This window comes from Agelaius tricolor, unplaced genomic scaffold (assembly GCF_023055355.1).
Source record: "Agelaius tricolor isolate 1412-34295 unplaced genomic scaffold, bAgeTri1.0.p SCAF_17, whole genome shotgun sequence".
Taxonomy (NCBI): Eukaryota; Metazoa; Chordata; class Aves; order Passeriformes; family Icteridae; genus Agelaius; species Agelaius tricolor.
Window position 1 is genome coordinate 13,223,073 of NW_027269277.1, and position 18,455 is coordinate 13,241,527.

At 39.4% G+C, this 18,455-nt stretch overlaps 1 protein-coding gene across 5 annotated transcripts in view; it reads right to left on the minus strand.

Moving 5' to 3' along the window:
- AFF2 (ALF transcription elongation factor 2) overlaps window positions 1-18,455 on the minus strand; it is a 332,765-nt gene that overhangs the window by 287,819 nt on the left and 26,491 nt on the right. The window contains exon 1 of one of the 5 annotated variants that reach the window (XM_071442530.1): window positions 11,944-12,183. The exons of the other annotated variants lie outside the window; for them this stretch is intronic. Within the exon in view, the coding sequence (XP_071298631.1) occupies window positions 11,944-11,966 (23 nt within the window). The 5' untranslated portion in view covers window positions 11,967-12,183. Of the gene's footprint in view, window positions 1-11,943; window positions 12,184-18,455 lie in introns of those variants that run through there. 5 annotated transcript variants of the gene reach the window in all.

An 18,455-nucleotide genomic window follows, 5' to 3' on the forward strand; every position in this document is an offset into this window, starting at 1 on the left:
TTATATGCTAAGCAAATAAAATAAACATGCAATTTGCTAATTAAAGTGCACTCTCATGTATCCTGTAACCACCATAAATTATACAGCAACATTTAATTTTTTGACTGTTTAGCAATGTTTATGACTGCTTTACTAAATTAAACACAGAACGAAGGGGGCAAATTAGTAGGAAAGGAGTGCTTTTCCCCATTTCCTTTCAGATTTATTTTTTCCATACTTCTATTGTTCTGGTTTTTAATAATTTTAATAATTGCACCTTCCTATAACAGCATGCTAATTTTATTGTGGATTTTCTCCATTTTTACTTCCAAAGTTCTACTCTATTCAATTCCAGCTACTTGCTTTTGCAAATTCTATCCAGTATGGAAGCCAGTTTATCTTATTTGAATAATCCTTTCATAAAAACTCCATGCTCAAAGTCCCCACATTTGGACAATGAAAAGAGTGATGGGTTTTCCCCCTAAAATAAGACAACAGTATTTCAATCCTTTCATTTCACCCAAAATCTACTGCCCAAATCACAATGACTGGGTTCTAGTGGAGGCTGTGAGCCCTCCATCATCTGGAGTCAAATGCCGAAGGCATTCCTGGACTCCACTTGAGGGGAACTATGAACAGTTGGGGCTTGTTTTCTTTCAAAATCTAAGAAAAATCTCAGACTCCGTTTGCCTGGCAACTCAGTCAGCTGTGTTTTAAACTTCTGACAAACAAGGTTTTATCCCAGAATATGGTCAGGTAAAGAGAAGGAGGAGTGGGGGACAGAAGCCACAGTTCAATCCCTTAGGCTTACTCTTTTCTACAACAGAAATAGTTAAGGGATCTGCTCTTGTCCCCATTTCTTGCTTCCCCATTTACCACCTCTCTTCTTCCCTCTGCACTCACATGGAAGGCAAAATATCAATAATTCACAACTATGGATGCAAAGTGGCTCATTTTCAAATTTGCACCCAACACCCAAATATTAAAATTCCTCAAAATTTTCTATCTACCTGAGCTTCAGAGACCATTTATGACTAATGTGCTCTTGTAAGTTAAAATGAAAGTATCAGACCACAGGATACCTTTGCAGTTGGCCATAACAGAAGATATAGTTCAGTGGTATTAGCACTGGAGCTGATCTGCACCCAAGAGTTACCTGCAGGCTCCCCCAACCCCTACATCCCACTGGCACACTAAACTCTCAAGGAATGTGCAGCTGATCACACAGTCTGGCCTTCCTGGGCAGCAGTGCTCCTGAGACAGTTTGGAAGATTCTGATGCATTCAGAAATGCAATTCCAAACCAACACACAGTTGCCAATACACTTAAAGAGTTTTATGCAACTTTAAAGATGATTAAGGGCAAGAAGATCTTTCAGCTGAAGCTCAGGATCACTCCAGGAAGCCCCATATGGCTGTATCCAAACAGGGTACAGAAAGTGCTACTGAGAAAACCTTCTTAAAGAGGTCAAAGTTCTTTGCTGGAAATGCACAATGTTAACATCCTAGTGCCAGTAAATTTATCCAAAATCCATTTTTTCCTAGAATATTCTAGAACTGAATGCTATCAGAAACTGATCAGCAGATACCCTGCAACGAGTAGGGCTTCTAACAACAAAGCTACAAAGGAACACTTTCTCCACCTTTCAGCTGCACTTGAGAATAATAATATTGTTTCATATATGTCTTCCTTTCACAGCAACTGAGATGAGTGAATCTGTACTTTGTTCGTTACAGATGCCTTTTTAATTGGTATTACTTTGCTGGGAGGATCAATGAGTTACCTCAGTGCTGCCCAATTTGCAGTTTTGCTGCAAGACCTTTTCCCTTAGAAATACTCCTAAATTCGTGTCTTCAATGAAAACTGCCTCTCACTAGAACAAGGAAATAATTTTGCTATCTAATCTGCCTCCTGAAACCTTGCCTAAAGACAGCTCCTGCCTCATTGGTAATTTATTTTTTGGGAAATGGGAGGAAAATGCATTTCTTTTTGTCTTTCGGGCCATCCTTTTTCTAATTTTTCCTGCCGACTGGCATTTAATAATATTGCTTCTGCAATGAACAGAAAGCACAGGGTTCTCTTGAAAACAAAATGTTGCAATTTAGGAAAAAAAAAAAAAGTCAATTTCTTCTTCTTACACATCCACAGAGATATGTTAGTAGAAAATATCCATTATTCCCTGCTCATGGGGGGGTATGACACCATCTCTCAATCCTCTGCTTATGCCATGTGATGTAAAATAATTTTAAGTACTAGACAGAAACAGTCCTCGCAACCCTGCAGGTTTAAGGATGAATCATAGTTTCTGCTCTCTGAATTATGTCTCCATCTGCTTTGATTTTGGGGATTGGAACTCTATCTTGGACAAAGAAAGTTGATGCCAACAGCTTGTGAAGCCAGTGCCCATCAAAGAGATGTGCTGGCTTTAAACTGAATGGCCCATGTCAGTAAATACTGCAAGGCTGAACACTCCAGTGCAGGGACACCAAATGTGAACAGAGAGGAATCAGCAAATGCCTAATTCAGGGGTAACAAAATGGATTTACTTTGCATTGGTGAGGTTCTAGACTCAGTAATATTTGGTCCAGCTGTTTATCAGACTTAGCACATTTACATATGACCTTCTTCAATCCCTCCTCCCCTCCTGCCAGCTGAGAAAAATCAATAGTGCTTTGTTGTAGGGTTGTGAGAAATTCCAAAAGTGCAAGATAAGCTACTCTCTTGGTTCAACCCTAATAGCCAGTGGAGCTCAAGGGAACTCACAATTACCAGGGCTATGGCTCACTATTTCTGTGCTATAATGACTTCATATTTTAATGCTGGAAGAAAATAGTTGCCATCACTTCCAAATTTCTTTCTGCAAGATGCTTACATATGATGTCCTGGGAAGCCTTCATATGAGGCCTGAACTTTTGAACAAATGGAATCAGAAGGTCTCTCACCTCCTTCTTGTCCCAACATGAAAGAGCAAACTTATTTTAAAGTAAAAAACAGTGGTAGAAAGCATTTTTAATTAATTCCCAAATTACTTAGAAAAACCCATTTTATAGGAAAAAAAGCAACTGAGTTACAAAAGAATTCAAGCGTCTTATTCGTGGAGCAGGATTCATCTCTGTTTTACCACTGGGAAGCCAAAGTGACACCACAGGGCTGAATTGTATTAGACCAGACTTTCCAAAAATAAGATCACAGCCTTGCCTGTTGACCTCTGCGGGATTTTTGCCTAAGTGATGACTGCAAGATAAAGCCTTTTGACAAAAAGAGAAATGAAACTGAATTTTAAAAGAAAAATGTGTAACAGAAAATGCAAGGCAATTATCTGATTACTAATAGGAAGAGGTACAGAGCCACAAAGTATAATGTTCAAGGGATTATCCAGCTTTGAACAATGCTTGCTTAACAGCTGCTACCGAACTGTGGTTTGTGTACTTGGCAGAGAGTTTCATTAATGATAATCTACAGTGTTTACAGCCCATAGGCCTCTAAATATGTTAAGAACCTTTTTTATTTGTATTTTATAATCCTTTTCCCTTATGTTTTATGTTTTTCTTGATATTTTTGAGATCTGAGGGGGTTTATGTTTCAAAATGATTCATTCTGCTCTGACAACTGCGGAGCAAGATTGCAGTAAATGTTCCCTTGTTATCAAGACTATGTATTTATAAACAGAAAGGAAAACCATCTAAATTCATACCAGGATTTGGATCACCACCAGCTAATACATTCAGATGCCAATATACAGTGCTCCATTGTTTACATGCGAAAGTAAATGTCAAACAGAGGTGTCTTTGCCAGTTACTAGATATTCCTCAGTCACTCCTTGGATCTGTCAGGTTGCAGCAAATTGAAACTGCCTTATTTTTGACATTGCATGTGACCTGAACTTCATTTAGAGGAATCCTGCAATTATTTTAAAGGTACAGTATTGATTAAGACCTAGATTTACTTTAAAATTTGGTTTTCAAATGCATCCCTGGTCTGTTCTCTATGGCAACACTTAGGTAACATCAGGAAAACAGAACATAATTAAGAATATAATTTTGTTGTGGAGGGCATTATGTATTATGCAGTACACTAGGAAGATCATCACGATTCAAATGCCAAGTCACTGAGTCCTGGCTGCAATGCTTTGAACACACACGCTATTTCAGTGGCCATGATTCTGTCACGATAAAACCCAAGGAGATTATTACTTCAAGGCAATTAGCATAGCTAATTCTGACACAGCAACACACTCTCCTTCAGTCTGTCCCCCCTTTTGTGCTCTCCCCGGGCTGTGATGGGATTTGTGCGCGTTCGGTGGCGGCAGCCGCGCTCGGCTCCAGAGCCTCCTGCCAGGCTGAGCTCCCCGGGGACTGGCACTGCAAGGGCTCCCTGCACCTGCTCCGTGCCAGCCAGGGCTCCCAGAGATGTGGCATCCCTGTTCCAGCTGGTTCCACAGGCCCAGGGACACTGCACCTCAACCCACCGGAGCTCTGGGGTTTTCACACCGGCCCCTCCAGAGCACTGAGCTGCTGAGCCAGCCTCACTAAAATGTACACTTGAAAGAAATCCTCTCCCCTCCTGATCACTATTGGTTTCTATAGAAACAAGAAGGAACCTCTGTTCTCTCTAAATTTTTCCCCTAATGCTTTTTGCAGACTGTGTGAAACCAATTTTTTTCTAAGTTTCTTTTTTTATTTTATTTTTTAGACCCCCCAGCCCTCCATTTCTAACCTAATTCATCCAATTAAAGAACAATAGATTAGATAAAAATGGGCATGGGGTTTAAATTTTAAGCAACTAAATCCCATGCATTAACTATCTGTGGTCATTCCATCTCTCCTGGGTCATTTTACGACTCAAGCAATTCAAAGTAAATAGTTTAAAACAACGGTACATCACAAGAGTTAAAAGGGGTCAAGAGGATATTTACTTAACCACTAGTTGACTTTTTAACTTAGAAATATTTCAGCAGTTACTGTATTTAAATGAAATCCATCTCCTCAGCATCCCCATAAATTATTCTAAAACTCCAGGGTTCCCATCCACGTTGTGAGTCACCACCCCAATGCCTGAAACTTATTTAGAGAACTGTGATGTTTGCTTGCTTTGTTATTTTGCCCTTCTCTGGAGACTGCATTTGCACAGGAATTGCTATGGCTTGTAAATATTCTATCTGCCTTGTTGTAATCATTACGCAAATATACTTGCAGTCAGTCACATAAAAAAAAAAAATAAGGGCTGTTGAGGCATGAAAAATTGCTCTAACACAGGTTTGACTTAAAAGAAGAATAGAGAAGAAAATCTTTACAACAAATAGAGAACAACAGCCAGAAGTGAAAGGAGTATACAAAGATGTTATTTGGGATCTACTGTTCTCTCCTATCACAAAATAAAGGAAGCAATAATCATTATTCACACCACGATGATGCCATTTAATGCCGTTTTATAAAAACAACAATGAGCACTCAATTTCAGCATACACATATAACTTTCTTTTATTGTCAATTCATATTTACTCACACGTTTACTTGGGAAGTTTAATATTCATGCACATACAAATCACTTACTGTAGGTAGAGAGTTGAGCTAAACAGAATAGAGGTTGATTATATCAGGCAATTGCAGATGGGACCAAATTGATTCCTGATGTTGTACTAACACAGTAAAGTGACACACAGGACAGCTTCTGTCCACAGGTCTGAGGGAAGAATTCAGTACAAATACTGGGCTTGCTACTGTTGCTACCAGACCAGCACTGTCAGATTATCAGCAAAGATAAGAATGGGACAATCGTGGAGTTGCAATCTTTGAAGTGGTTTTTGTTTTATAATCCTATGTTAGCCATTTTTGCTTCAAACGAGTTAAAATCCTTCTGCAGGTGCTAAGAATATTATGAGAGTTGTAAACTGAACAAAGTGCTGTGTCAGATTCCTCCCTACTTAAACTCTAAGTCAGCACGCAATTCTTGTACCACTATATATAATGTTATGACTTTCAGCACCAGCTCTGAGGGTCTAGCACAACAATGAGCAGGGCTGAAGTCACCTCAAAGCCCTTGGTGGGTCTCATGAAGGTCCTTGCTCAAAAAGATATTTTTTCTCAAGGAAAAAAATGCACTTATTTTATTGTCTCTTTCAGTAAATAATTTGTCTCATGTTTTTTAATCTATTTTTTATTGTTAGATTCAACATGGCAGCTACAAATGCAAAACTAATTCAACACAGAAGTAATGAATAAAAAAGCATGCCAATGTTATATTTTTTTCAAAACAGTCTATCATAGAAACAGCTGTTCAATATTAATTGTTTCACATTGCCAGAGAGAACTTGTCCCATAACTAAGATATTTTCAATTTCTTGGAAAAACAATTATGAAGTGTTTGCTCCATAGGCACTAATCACACTAGAAGTCATAAATTTGCAGAGGTTTTGTTCCATTTCACCATAGAAAAATATTCTGTGTCTATAAAGAATAATTTTCAGCATTCATTCCACTTTTTAATATTTATTAAAAAAAAAAAAAGCCAAAAATCAAACAAAAAATTCCAACAGTTCCAGCACAGACTGGCACTCCTCAAAGGTTACATGAGAAAAGCTGTATATGACTAGCTTATTCCAGCACTCAGCAGTCCATCAATGATACACTGATATTAATAATGATGGAAATATCGAATGCCTGGTAATCTGCCAAAAAATTGTATGGTACCTACTATGCACTTTCTCCTCCTGTCTCTCCAGGGAGAAACAGCTCTCTAGAGCTTCATGCAAAGAAACTTATTTTAAGGGATATATTGGTCAAAGGGGGGAGGATGAAAACTTCATGCCAAGAACCAGAAGAAATGTGTGGCACAGCCAACTATTACTGTTAAACCTAGAAAGAATTTAATATATGCTAAACTAAAAGTGAATGGATATGTATGATGTAGAAGAGTGTTAGTTCAGAAATGTTAGTTCAGAAATCTCTGTGAAAGTGCAGAAACTCTCTCTGTCAACGTTAGACTATAGTGAGGCCTACATGCCCCTAATATGGCAGTGGGGGAAGAAAAGTCACCTTATTGAAATTATACAACTTCTAGAAGTAGAAAAAAAAAATCAACATAAAAACCTCAAAAACTTCAGAAAGAGATGCAGTGATACACTTTGTTTTGGGAACAGCAGAACATGCCTTCATTCTTTACCTTACTCCTGGTTTACCCTACATACAACTCCAGGCCACACCTGCCTGTGGCCACCTCCAGCTGTCGTGACACAGCTTACAGAACCCTCTGCCTGTTTGCTGTGGCTGCTATTACAAGATTATGTAGCAAAACAAGAATATCCAGTTGTTGGTCATTGATTTATCTATAAAACAGTAACTGTAAAAATGATAGAAGAGGTTCTGTACTAGACAGTCTTGTGAAACAGTTTATTACTTAAGCATTAATGACCCGTTTAGAGGTCTTTACTGGTCAGGTAATGACCAGCTAAAGGAGTTAAGGGCCCGAGGCAAAGCACTCTAATAAAACCCTGCATACAGCATGTGTTTGGTTCCTCCAAATTCTATTAGGAAAGAGAAGCGTAAAGGGTAATGAAAGACATGTCCAAGAGGCACTCGTATCAGCCCTCTCATTTTATATTTGGCATAACACACATGGCCTTATTCCAGTGGCACAAATCACTCCTTGTTTATACTAGCACCTATCATGGGGAAGAGCAGTAACTACAGCTGAAAATGGCCAGCCATGATGTTAAAGACCCTGTTGCTTTGGGCAAATAAACCTTCCTCCAACTGAGAGAACCCATCCTGCTGTGGGAACCCCCACTGTCCTTTGCACCTACAGAGAAATGTGTGCTCCAAAGGAGAAGGGAGCCAATACATGCTGCCAGGCATCTCAGCCAGCCCTGCCAGTCCTAAATCCTACTCTAGTGGTATTAAGGGTGGAGGGATTAAGTGCTTTCTGCATTCCCATGCAATTCTACTTGAATATGAACATCCATTTGCTTTTTACTGTTTGCATCATGAGAAAAGGCATATTAAAACAGGAGTTTTATATTGATATCTCCAATCTAAGACTGAGACAGCACAGCTGTATATATATACTTGCCAGTAAATTAGAAGCCAAGGGTTGGAACACTACCCAGGGCCTCACTCTTGGCTTCAGAGGCAGGTAAAACACTCAGGCCCACACAACCACATCTCACTATTACAACCCCACAGCAGCATTGATTTTGGTCCTGATTTACAGCATCATTTGTTCTTGATAAGAGCCACTTGCCAGCACTACTCAGAAAAAAGTAAAATACAATCTAGGAGTGGAAATTAGAAACAAGAGAGGATAAGAGGCTAAAAACTGCTAAAAACAATGGGTCGAGATTCCTGTACTTGCAGGACAACATGTTCCAGGTACAAGTTCACTTGCTCAGCATTTATTATTGTCTTCTCAATAGCAAATGAGGATAAAGAGCATTCTGATGACTTAGTCAAATAGTTACTTAATTTCACTATCACTTCTTTGCCTATAGTATATTTCAGTATTTATTTTAAAAATCACTCTGCAGTGTTTACATAACTAATTCTAACAGCTTCTGTAGAGTATTTCTAATTTTTTTTGTGTGTAAACAGCCTTTTAAGCCATGCTCAAGGCTTATTTCAGACTTTAACAATCCTTCAGAGCTATTGCAGCTAATCATATAAACACACATTAAGCCAAATTTAACTCCTCTACTGAGTAGTGAAATGGTGGCTTAACACTTGCACCTTCCAGCTTTCAAGGTTAAATATCTCAGTGCTTTATTTCAGACCATCTGAAGGGATCACAACAGTCTAGGCATTTACTAAAATTAAGTTCTCCATCAGAAGTGGGCAGAGCAGAAAATATACACAATGTTAAATAGAAGTTATTATTTCTACAGCTACATACTTTGGAGAGCTAAGGATACAAAAATAAAATTCAGGCCCTAACTAGAAGCTTATTCAGTGCATACAGCACAAAGCCTGTATTCAAACCAGAGGATTTCTTCATTTTTTAGAGCCAAATTACAATTTTTTGCAGCACAGGGTTAACAGCAAAAGTGCTGACACAACACTAAGTGTATAGTGGCGCCTGCAAGCAGCGCTATAATTAATCTAAGTGTACTGTCATTACACTAAACACTGCTTCTGCAGCATCATTCCAAATCATGAGGCTCTTTCTCTGTTTCTCAGATAACATGCAGTTTATTTCCAATCATGTACGTTTCCAGTCGTGGCATGATTTGCTAAAGTAACATTAGGTCTTGAAGCAATATCTTAATCAAATCAGAATCTTCTGTAAAACAAATCTTTGGCTCTTGGAGAATTAGTAACATCTAATGCCTTAGGATAGAGATGTGAAACTGTGAGCTGAAAAATGCACTGCTGGAGACCATACTCAGCCTCCTTGCTTCCAGCCATTTACAAGTACATCTATCTAGCCTCCTACCTACACACCTCCACTTTATATGGTCATAAACCACCAATGCAATATCTAAATTGTACCCTGAAAACTCCAGGTTTGAAATGGGTTGTATGAAAATTCACCTCATGTGGTTTATTCATTTCTGCAAGAATACAAAGCTCTGATTCCTTTTGGATGGAACTCATTTAAACAAAGCCCAACAGCAAACACCCATAAATTAAAGCATTATTGGTATTTATGAAAAGACACATGTAAACTGAGTGAATTTTGTGTAAAAGGCTTAAAAAAAGGAAAGAAGTGGAATCTGGCATATAAAACACTAATTGCTTTCACAAACTTATTAAGTACTTTATGAATTAATACTTTGAAATACACATTACAGGGAAAGAAATAAAAATGCATCCTGTCTGGAAACCTGTTTATTCACATGCATTTCAGATTTCTCTCCTAATGCCTCCCACATCCACTGAAGTTATAATGTCTTAATAAAATAAGAAAATATGGGAACAGAAGGAATTTAAGTATTTCACAATATCTGTCTGAAGCTAGTAATTTATAATGGATATAAATTTATCCAGAATATACTCACTTCACTTCAACAAAAGCTATATTTGAAGCAATTGTTTGCTTCAGTGAGCAAGCTACTATGATTATGTTTACCAAATTAAAAAAAATATATACCAGAATTATTTATTCTTTACTTTTCATATGCAGGTCACTGAATAAAGACCAAGAAGAATCCTACAGCAGGATTACTATAGTTGTGACTTTACTATGGAATTGGTAGGATAAATTCATGTACATTGCTTTGGAGAACTCTTAGACTCTTCAGCGTAGAGCTGGGTAAATTTACATACAGAAACTAGAAAACACACAGTAAAAGTCAATGACCAGATGAGAAGCCATGGAAGTGGGCCAGCAGTGGCCACTGAGTTGTTTTGCACCTTCACCCTTTGCAGAGTTGCAACAGTGAGAATTAGATAAAACATCTTCAGAAGCACCTGTGTTTAAAAGACACAAACACCACCAAGCAATCATTCATGCTAAAGGTTGATGTGCTGCAAAGTCAAGTCATATTTTTCCACCAATAAATGTATTTCATCCAGTAAACAAAGAGGACTGCAGCACACATACATACTCAGAGAAGCCACAAAATATGCCTGATAACTATTCTACATTTCAAGAGTGAATAATGACTACAGGCATATGGTCTTAGACCATAGTGTGTCAAAACCTAGAGCAAAGTAATATTAACAAAATAATCATACTTATTATTTTATATCTAAAGATGGCAGTCCAGAAACATTTTAATTTAGTAGCAATTTTGCTCCACTCCTTGTGTTGGCAGTGGCATTCATGCAACTGCACAGGCAGATAGACCAGGAAATTAATCTGGCTGCAAAGCAATTTCCCTCCCTCCCATTCCCACCCCCACAAAAGAGAATAAGCAGGACCATTCAGCTGATCTGATTCACAACATGACATCCTAAAGCCAGCAGCAGCACAAGGCAGACAGAACAAATGTATGGATGGGGTAACACTGGAAGGCAGGACAGCATTTGTCATGTAGGTGTCATATGCAAAGTCAATGAACAAACACACCTACAATTGACAGTGTCCAGGCTGTGATATTTTAAAGACAATTACATGAATACCAAAGGTTCATTATTCCCTTTCTCTTTTAAGCTTTCCAGCTCTCACCTTTGGAAATCCAAACTACCTCTGGCTCAGACAACCACACATGAAACATATCATTGTAACAGCTACCAACATGAACATGTCCTCTGTGCCAGGCAATAGCAGCACAACCAGGCTATTGCTATTGAACTGGAACGGCCAAACTTTGTTACAGCCTGTAGACACACCTGTAGTTAGGGAAGATTAAATTTAACATCCATAGCACAGGCACAGAGTCCACCAATTTGCTTGGTAGGGTGATTCTCTGAAGTACAGAGACCACCAGAAAGCTGCTGAGAAAGAACACCCTAGGCCAGCATCCTAAAACATTCAGAAAGAAGAGACCAAGGGTGTACTGTCCCCTGTTGACTGAAGGAAGGCATCAGCAGCAAGAAACAAGGTGGTTAAATTGTGTGTCAGGTGATATTCCAGCACTAGCCACAGCTGGTTAACCCTCCACATCACCAGGTCACACGTGTGCCTGAGAGCACAGGTGAGCCCAGCAGGTTTTGGGAGCCAGAGACGGCTCCTCAGCTCATGCCTCCACATCCGCTTAATCCACTTCCCGTTTTTAACATTCTTTCCTTGGCAGCATGAAAGATCTGCTAAAACCAAAAGCAGCCAATGGCAATGGGAATGCTTGGGACACAAAGCACCCCACCATGGTGGGGATGCCGCGGTCACCCGGGTTCTGCTGCCCCTCAAAGTCAATGTGCTCACTCCCACAGCACAGCAGCTCACATCTGTCTGCCAGGATGAAAACTAGGAATCCTGGTTATTTTGTTTGTCCCATTTTTACCATCTAGAAAACACAAATACCTCTGACCAAAGACCCAACCACCCTCCCCAGGTGAATCCCAGGCCACAAAACTACAGGATCAGACTTACTTCTGGTGCTGCGACTGCTGCATTTTTGGTTGTGTTGTAGCTCATCTTCAGGCAGGTGCATAGAGACTGGTTCCTCCAGGATACCCTCTTGCTGGCGAGAGCAGCAGCCTCTGTCCTCTCAGGGTGCTGAGAGTCTCAAAGTCATGCTTTCTCTGCCACCAGGTTATTACAGTAAAGGCACAAAGTGCTATTATGGCAGCCACGCTCTCTGAGGGTTTTGCTGCCTTCAAGGAGACAAGATGGGCTCAGATACCTCACATCAGAAGAGGGCTGTAGGCACCAGATCATTAGTGGGCAGATACAGCCCTGAGTCAGAGCCGTGTGCCAGCCCTAAAAGGCAGGAGCTCAGGCATCATCGTGTATCCTGCATTTGCTAGTGGCTAAATCCAGTGATTAGTCAGCACAGAGAGCTGCTGAATCACTCTTCAAAGGCACCTATCTCCCTGCTGACATCAGCGAGGCAGCCTCTGAACAGCCTGGGCTGCTCTGCTGCCAACAAGGACCCTGGGCTCAGCTTGCACAAGGCCTGAACAAGCTCAGAAATCCAGTCCCTGACCTGCCACAGCACACCTGCTAATACAGTAATAATATTCACATGCATAGCAAAAAGATGCATGTAATCTTGTATTAGTTGTACATATAATTTTTCTGATAATGTAATTTGAGATGTAATGCAGTATTTATATTTGGTCTTAAAAATTATTAATATATTTCAAAGTCTTTTGAAGTTCTTTTTAATTCAGATTTTATCTCTCATTATTAATTGTTTGGGCATTAATTATTTTAGATTAAATGAATGTAGACATTGATATTCATAGAAGACAAATGACATACTAAGCAGATGAGACAATTAGCATGAATTACTTCAGTCAGCTTGAAGTCCCCAAAATCTCTTTTTTGATTAAATAAAAAAAATTCACAAGATTAATATCATAATTTATTACAGTGATCCTTTAACATTTTACTGACCATGGCAGACTTCACCTGGTTAAATCTGGATTCTGTCAACCCTCATAGTAACAAAACCCAGTCTTAGAGATAAGGTGCTCTCCACAGGGGCCAAACAAAAGCTAATCAATATTTTCTAGCTAAAGGACAATCTTTGAGTCAAGATCTGTGCAAGGAAAATCTTTAGCCAATTCTTAGAGGAAACCAACTACTTAGAAATACATAATAAGCAATTAAACTTATTGCTTCAGAATTTAACAGGAGTTCTAAAGAGTGGCAATTATTTTCCCATGCTAGTAGATGAAAATAAGTGTAAACAGCACTTAAAAATGATGCACAAGACAGAAAATATTTGTGACATAAATCGGAAAAACAAATACAGTAAAACTCCTGCTCCTCAGTGATAAAACTGAACAAAAGGCATATTGGTGTACAGGGGCTTTGTTCATGACAGAATTTTGGTATTGTTCTAACATCCACATTGACAGAAAATGGCTGTTAAGCCCTGTGTAAAGAATATATTTAAATTTTTTCTTCTTTTCTGTTTCTTTTTTATATCTGAAATCAATTAAACAATAATTAAGAATTGATTTTGGAATGCTTAATCCTGTACATTTGTGCAGGGTTGTTTATTTTTTTTTTTTAAGTAGGGTTTTGTTCCTTCTGGGGAGACTTAAATATCATTGAACAAAATCCTCAGGACTTTTCTTACCAAACAGTGGGATTTATAACAGAGAGGCAAATCCTCCTCTCGTTTTTTTAGAGGAGTGCTCCTGTCAAAGTCAACGACACTGCAGCATCCTTGAAAAGCAACAGAGCTCACACTGTATCACCCACTGGAGTCAACAGGAGTGCCAGGAGGATGATAAACAGAGCTATGTTTCAGAAGCACTTTAACACCTAAACAGAGACAAATTAGAAACACTTAGGGGAGGTGTGTACAGGAGAGGTTAATACAATTCCACAGAATGTCGCAGTTGGGTTCACATCTCCAATCTGTCCACTCATGGTGTGGCAAAAAGTCAATATATGTATTTCAAGAACCATCAGTAACTTCCCCACTAAATCCTGATTGTACTATGACCATGGGAGGCTTCCAAAAGATGCAAGTTACATCAAACAGATACATCTAATATGTCTGTGCTTGAAGACTGTGAGAAGGGCCCCATCTGACCACGAGAGGGAGAATTGAATCATACACATTGTTTATTCACAGACATTTCCATCTCAGACCAAGTTCACATGGAGGGCAGTTCATAATTTCAGTATATTTGGGGACTCTGGGCACAGCACTGAGATCCCTGCTTGGATGTGCTCAAGGGAAGAGGAAAGAAAACCAAACCCCAGAACCTCCCTTTGATCAAGGGATGTTGAAGCACAGTTAGGAATGCTGGGGTCAACAGGGAAACACCATTTGAAGACATATAGGGTATGAGCTTTCCAAGGGATCTTTGGAAAGATTCAGGAAAGCTGCCACAGATTTTTCAGATGCAGCCATGCTTTATGGTTTCCACCTCAAAACAGGATACTGGTGTTTCTCTCCTGGGACTAGCTATTTCTGAAGTGCCACTGATGCTTCAAAGTCTGTATGGGTGGCTGGCTAATTTTGATATAGGGTTCTAGACACTGGGTTTAGCTCCTAACACTTCTGCTTGTTTGGATTTTGCCAGTCCTGATCCTCATATGGAAGACAGTAACAGTTATGACCTCAGTCCCCCAAAAACTGCAGAGATCCTGATGACAGTATTTTCAACAAAGAATGTGGACACTGAAACCTGATATTTTCCTCAAGTCTGCAGACCTAGAGTTTGCTGATAACCCCTTTTCAGGCCCACTGCAAAGTTCATCTATTTTCTGGCTGCTGGAGAAGTCACAAATTGAGGAATGTATTAGGCTGTCGTGAGAGGTTTACATGTACTACATTTATTGCTGCTGATAGCAATAACTAAGAACAGTCCCTACTGTACAGGACTTTGCAGATCTGCAATAAGTTCTTGTGTTCTGGTCAAGTTTCAGTGCTTGGAGAAGTGCAGAGTAATGGATGTAAATAAATAAATTGCAACATGTGGATTTTTTCACCCAGCTTCCAAACACACTCCTGTTCCTCATTTTTCAGGATCAACCATTCCTCACACTCACTCCTGAGGATTTGCTTTATTTACAGAAGAACTCATAACCATATGAAAAATTCTGTCTCAAAGCTGTCCAGGGTTATTTGTGACTGGAATAATCACAGACCAGTTATGAGAAATTTGAGGCAGTATTAAGTATAGAGCATGTTTTGTTTGTTGGCCAGGATGTCTGGACCTTTCACTGTACTTGAATATATTATGTAAATCTCCAGCCAGCAAAAGGAGATGGGAAGAAAGCTCTGTTCAAGCAAAGCATGTCACAGCAGATGTGACTGGGTCCCAAACCTTACATGTCAGCAGATAGATCTGGAAACTCCATCCCAAGCCAACAGAAGTTTTTTAACCTACTGATGTTTAATGAACTTATCTTAAAAACAAAAACACATGATGCACATTCTCCTGCTTTGGAGGCATGTAGCTAATTTTTCTCCATTGTTTTTTTGGGTTTTTTTTTCCTTAGAACACAGCTAAAATCTAATTCTACTCACAAAAGCCAGCCTGTATCTGACATATAGCAGCAATATGGGAACACCTGAGCCACATTTCCTATGCCACTGCAGCTGCAACAAAATTAATGAGCTGACCTATCTCAGAAGGGAGTGAAAGCAAACTTTTCCTGCACAATAGCAAAGGCTTTGTTCAGAAATAGGTCTACTTACACTATTTCATGTTACAGAGTTATACACACTTAAGCATAGGAGGGAGCATTTTGAAGTCTAAGACTCCAAGACACAGAAAAGCAACTGCTGCTAATTTACTATGCCATGGCCATTTTCCAGTTGTGTGGAGAAACCAGCTGCAATTCCATCATCCTGTGTGATGCCACAAAGCATCACACCTTAAGAACACCCAGATGTACTGTACACAGATGATATGGTAGCATACATGCCCTATGGCATGCATATGTACACACAATGCATGTATCATATTATCATGCAGCACACAAACAATCCCAGCAGCTACAAAGGTGTGTGCACACATTTCCAGAGCTATAGATGAGATCTCTAAAGCCCAAGAACCCTCCCCAGCACACACTCAGGGCCTGTTCATGGACAGTGTATCCCAGATAAAGGTGCAGCATGCCCCCAGAGTGATGGGACAGGCAATGGCATGGGGCTGGCAAATGCCTGTCCATGTCCCTGGAGCAGGGCATGTAGGACAGGGCTGGATCCACCTCCCTGATCAAAGGGTTCCCCCACAGGCAGAAGGAGAGAGGTCCTGTCCCCAGGAAGTGCCAGCACTGACACAGCAGAATCAGTTGATTATTTAGGTGGGTACTTTCTGGGAGCTCAAGAATCTGCAAACAAGTTTTAATAAGTTTTGCAAGTCCTGCTGAAAGCAGAGGTTCTCAACAGACCAGTAAAACTGTCCAGTAATACTAGAAAATACCAATGCCAGCACTTCTGATAAGCAGGTTAGCCTGCAATGCTTCAGCTGCTATCCTTGGTGTCACTAACTGCTTCATCCTGAGTGTAATGGACTCCAGGGGAAAACAAAAAAGGGGATTTTGTTTTGTTTTGACAAATCCACTGCAAGGCACCACACTAAGGTGCCAAAGGCTACTTTGTATTTACAATGCTGATGATAGGCACAACTCGGAAGTTTCCTGACCTCAAGTACAAACACAACATGAAAGGTGATATATCAAACTGACACTATCACAGCTAGGAAAAAAAAAAGAAAAGAAAAGAAAAACACCTCAGATTTATACCAGGCTTGCCTGCCTAGCATAAATACTAACATCAAGCTTGCAGGCTTTGTTATATCACTGCTTAAAAGTGTGTGCTACAGCACAAGGGCAAAACAGTACAAAACCAAATGGAAAGTGTTTCCAAACACAAACTTAGAGGAGGAAGAGGAAGAAATTTGCTGAACCTGGAAAGGAACTTCAAGTTCACAGATGTAACAGCACATTCAGGCCTCCAGTACCTTCCCTTTGTCTTCATGCCTCATCTTACCTCCAACCTGCAGGCTGTGGCATCCCTGTGTATTGCTCCCACACTTTTTTTTCCACCATACCCTTGTGCATGTGTGAGTCCTAGCCCTGCAACAAAGGCTTTCAAGCCCTTAAAACACGCAGAAAGTCTCTGTACCTCAGGCTTCTTTACACTGAGGCATTAATAGAAACACTACTAAAAAGCCCAAAACAAAACAGGCTTCCCCCCACTAAAAAAAAAAAAAAGTTCTTGTTGGTTATCTGGAACCAAATGGAGTGATCCCATACTCAGACTGGCACTCACTCCCTCTGTACATCTGGGGCAGTTTAATTTCTAAGAAAGAGCACTCCTGGATTTTGAGCTGTCTTTCAATCAGGTCCAACAGCACAGACAAGAAGCTGCCCACTGTGCTCCAGGACATTCCAATACAACTGAGGCAAAAGGGAACTTTTTTTAATAATAAAAAAGTGGGGACAGATAAAATTGCGCTACACAGCATCTAAATGAAAGTAATAATGAACAGAAGAATTTGCAGTTGTAATTGTATTTAATGTCTAAATGACCCATTTGGAGAGAGACATTAAAATAAGTCACTCACTTTATAAAAGATAAAATAAAAGCATTGATCATAAGTGTGAACATAGTAAAAGCAGACATGTATAAAATAAAAATTTTTAGTGCTTCATACAGACTTGACTAATTGTGGATATTTTGAAAATAATAATGTTAATAACACGGAGATCACATTGCATTTCCTCCAAAGAACATACATTTGAATGACAATATTTATAATATGAGCTCTGTATTGTAATTTAATTTAACCATGAAACCAATTTCTGCCTTCAACATTTTATGTTTTACAGTATGAAACAGAACATTATTTGCTGTAATGTAGTTTATTTAACCTTAACCTGATGTGGTGCAACAGTGAATACAGATACACTCAAAATGTTAATAATATGACACACTGAGCTGATTAAAATTTCAATTGTGTTTCCTCCATCTCCTTTGGAAAGTTAATGAATTAATGAATCTTTAAAGGACAGTCAGGGAGGCCTTAAAAAGAAGATGCCTTTTTGAGTAAGGAGAGAAAGTGGCAGATTACAACTTAATGGCTTCAGAATAATGGTAATTTCCCTATTTTCTTCACTTGCCTTAGCTCAGCTAATGGCTTCATTAGTGTCCACACTCTCAAACGAATAATAGAGGACCATGTCACATCCATCTTAGTCACATCACAATAAAACCGTTAAATACAATTCAGCTACCTGCCTTCTGCCAGTCTGGGCTGCAAGACAGAATTAGCAGCACAATCAATACGGAATCCTGTTATTAGATTTTTTTTCCCTTTAAAAAAGAAGTATATCATCAGGTATAATCATGCAGTGCTATTTAACTGCAGTGCACATTTTATGCTGATTAGATAACTAGAATTACTCAAAATGGACATAAAAGGAAGGGGGAAAAAATCTGCTTACTTTACACCTATACATCA